This window comes from Sycon ciliatum, chromosome 2 (genome assembly GCF_964019385.1).
Source record: "Sycon ciliatum chromosome 2, ocSycCili1.1, whole genome shotgun sequence".
NCBI classification, from domain to species: Eukaryota; Metazoa; Porifera; class Calcarea; order Leucosolenida; family Sycettidae; genus Sycon; species Sycon ciliatum.
This window is the reverse complement of record NC_088644.1, coordinates 32053002-32056353: the sequence shown is the minus strand read 5'-3', so window position 1 is coordinate 32056353 and position 3352 is coordinate 32053002. Positions and strand designations below refer to the sequence as shown.

Below are 3352 nucleotides of genomic sequence, written 5' to 3'. Positions count from 1 at the left end.
CGCCAGATCTGGACGTTCGTGACATGCACACCAGATGATCCTGGCCAGATCTCACGCCGAGTACAGGTTTTGAGCATTGGTAAGTCAGGGGGGAAAACCGGTTCTGCACCGCATGCCCTGAAACCAGGTAGAGGCAGGCCAGATGCAAGAAAAGATCCATACTATTCTCAACTAGCCTCGCGCGAAGATAAGCGCAAGGTTGACAGGCCCGTCTTCCCCCAACCACATCGTCAAAGCTCGGTCTACTCCTCCTACTCCTAGATCCTGCGAGCGTTCGATCGTACCGACGTCCGTGATCGTACATATCTTGCATTGTAAAAAACAATACAACATATTTTTTGTGGCAAAGGAAGTGGCTACGCGTATACGCTTAGCATCCTAGATCCTGTCGCATGTGATCAGTAGGCCAGATAGGCGCGATCAAAGAGGCAGTGAGGTGATTTTTTTCTGCTGGTTTGGTCTATTTGGTACCGTTGTTACATGTCCGGACAGTAACAGGTTTCTCATTGAATCCAAATGCGCCCATAAATCTGCAGCAGTGGTGGACGCGGAGGAAGAATATGGTTTACCACTTGAAAATCAGCTAGCACTCACTGTGCTGCTCACTGTGCTGCACCTGAGACTTGTGCGATAGAAGTTATCTGCCAAAGGACTGCGTTCGAGCAAAGAACATGGAACCTCAAATTCTGAAACGTGGCCGATGGAAGGAGGCTTTTCGGAAATTTCTCCTGTTCGTGTCGCTATGCTGCTTGTTCTGTGTGAGCTTCAGCAGCGATCTAACGAGCAGCATTTCCTATGCTGAGCTATTGCTTGACCCGTGCCAAACAGGAGGCCAACAGCAGCATAATAACAGTAAAGATGAAGTAACAGGCACAGCAGCAGCTGTCACGACTCTGACAGTATTGGAGATCGATTCAATTGCGAACACTACACTTCTTTCTACTACCAATTCATCTTCAATAGTCGCTGATGAAGGGTGTGGAGGCTTTGGATCTGGTGCTTCTAATACTGGTGAGGAAATGGAACAAGCACCAAGAGGCACTAACCCAGAATAGGCAACTGTGCATATGGCTATCCCCCTGGGAAATCGCGGGAGAGTCTCTCAACAATTGTGGACTGGAAAAGCGAAAATGCAGGGTTAAGAAAGTTGCACACAAATACGGCAATTATCATGCGCCAAACTGCAGTGAAACCCGACAAAATTGTGGCACTCAACATACAGAAAATGATGTTGATTTTATGCTCGCTCACGGCGAAATCCAGTTGTGTCGCTCAAGTTTGCGCCTTGTATCATTTCGCAGCCCAGTGTTCGCAGGTCAACGGATTTCATTGATCAGTACTGTACATTGTACATGTACAACACTCGACTGTCACTGCAATACATGCAGTTACATGTACACTCGACTGTCACTGCAATACATGCAGTTACATGTACACTCGACTGTCACTGCAATACATGCAGTTACATGTACACTCGACTGTCACTGCAATACATGCAGTTACATGTACCGTGTTTCCACAATTATCAGTCGCATCGTTTAACTTCAATGGCAAAGAAGGGAGTGTTGTGCGACTTGCCATCGACTGAGACATCCTGCTTATGTTAATGTATTGAAACGATATGGCTTAAACGTGAAGTGGGGGTGCGACTTATAATCGAGTACAACTAACGAGTATGAGAGTGTGACCTATAATCCAGTGCGACTTAATATCAGGGAATTACGGTATGGATATGACATCAAGATTTGTGTTTAATTAATGTATGACCTGGTGCGTGGTTAAAATGGTGATTGCCTGCCGCCTGCACAGGTTGTGACTTGGTCTCGCACCTCACGCTATCATGCACTAGCCAATGTCTTGATGTTGACGTGACCAATCGATTTAAGTACCCCAATCGTGGATTACCGGAAGTGTTGCAGTGAATTTTGAGGAAAACGCTGCATTTTGAACATATATTTTTGGACGGGTACACTAATGGTCCAGTGTGCAGCAGGTAGAATTCATCCCGCGACCTGCCTTTATCGCGCCCTGCAATCATACGCCCAATCTCCCAAACAGCAAGTCCGTATTGCTTGTTTCGTTCTGGTATGTACTCAATCGCCAGATTTTGGGTTCATAAAATCCCCCTCCAGGTACGTACAAGCCTTGGAGTCAAACCCCAGGGAAAGTGTGGTGTTAGATTTTCCGAAATGCACGGATTTTAGCTGCATGATGTAATGAAGGCAGCAAAACCAACTGCGAATACAAAATAAATCACAGTTGCATACTCTTGTTTATGGACGGCGATTACCAGGGTTCTAGCCAAAGGGGCATGTGGGGGGGGGGGGCAGCGCCCCTACTCTGTTTGCGCCCCCCCCCCCTACTTTGTTTGTGCGCCCCCCTGTGAAATATGCCGCCCCTACTCATTTGTCGATTTTTGTGTTTTTTCATGTCATTCAACGAAAATGCAGTCGATAGTCACTACTAGCGGGTTCATAAAGGCACGTTTGTCTGGGGCGAAGTCATTTTGCATGGCAAGACATTTTTGGAAAAAATGGGTTATGGGGTAACTGTTTCCCATGCCCGCCCCCGTACTATTTTGACCTGGCTAGAAGAACCCTGGATTACGTTACCTTTTCCTGTGTATACTGTGAGCGGGTGATTTCGACAGTGAAGGGGGGTGAAGATAGGTCTGAGAGCTTAACATGAAGGAGAGTCAGACCCCCCCGCCGCCGCCCCCCCCCCCCCCCGCAATGTCATGAGGATTAGCCCTGAAGGCCCGGGTACGGGGGATTTCCCCCTTCGAACAAGCAGTGACCGTGCATGTGAGGCACCTGGCGTAGCAGACGGATCTGGGTGTGACACGATGACTCTTTTTTTTTACCATGGTTCAGCTGCTGAACTCTGTAACGATTTCATGTGATCACAAAAAAGAGTTCACATAAAAAACTGCACTAAGTCATGGAATGCATCCACATTGGACTAGAGTGGAATATCCACCACAGCACGGGCTTCATGATATTGGTAGCAGGTGAATTAGCGGGTACATTGCATTTTGTTTGAGAAGGCAAAATGGAAAAACCGGGTGTTGGTTAGAAGTCCGTAGCCCCCCCCCCCCCCCTGTTTTCCTGTTTGGAACCCTTTCATTAGCATTGACTGTTGCAAGCAGAAGGTGAGTACCAAAAAAATAGTGCGGTGTTCTTGTTCCAAAATCCCAATATTCTTTTCTGTGTACTTATGTCTATTTGTGTATTATCTGTAGCATGGGTGGCCTCCATCTATTCCGCAATACGTGTCGGCACTGCCTGGATAACTGGCATCACATTCGAAGTGCTTGGAGCGCGGAAATCAGCTATTCTGGGTGTGCTATTAT

The 3352-nt window shown here is 47.3% G+C and overlaps 1 protein-coding gene across 1 annotated transcript in view; it reads left to right on the top strand.

Annotated features, from left to right (window-relative positions):
* The first annotated feature begins 371 nt into the window (after nucleotides 1-371).
* The window catches only part of LOC135809718 (monocarboxylate transporter 5-like), a 9068-nt gene continuing 6087 nt past the window's right edge, over nucleotides 372-3352 (top strand). Inside the window, exons 1-2 of the mRNA XM_065323134.1 lie at nucleotides 372-1011; nucleotides 3242-3352. The exon at nucleotides 3242-3352 is cut by the window's right edge and continues 590 nt beyond it. Coding sequence (XP_065179206.1) covers nucleotides 672-1011; nucleotides 3242-3352 — 451 coding nt within the window. The 5' untranslated portion in view covers nucleotides 372-671. The remainder of the gene's footprint in view (nucleotides 1012-3241) is intronic.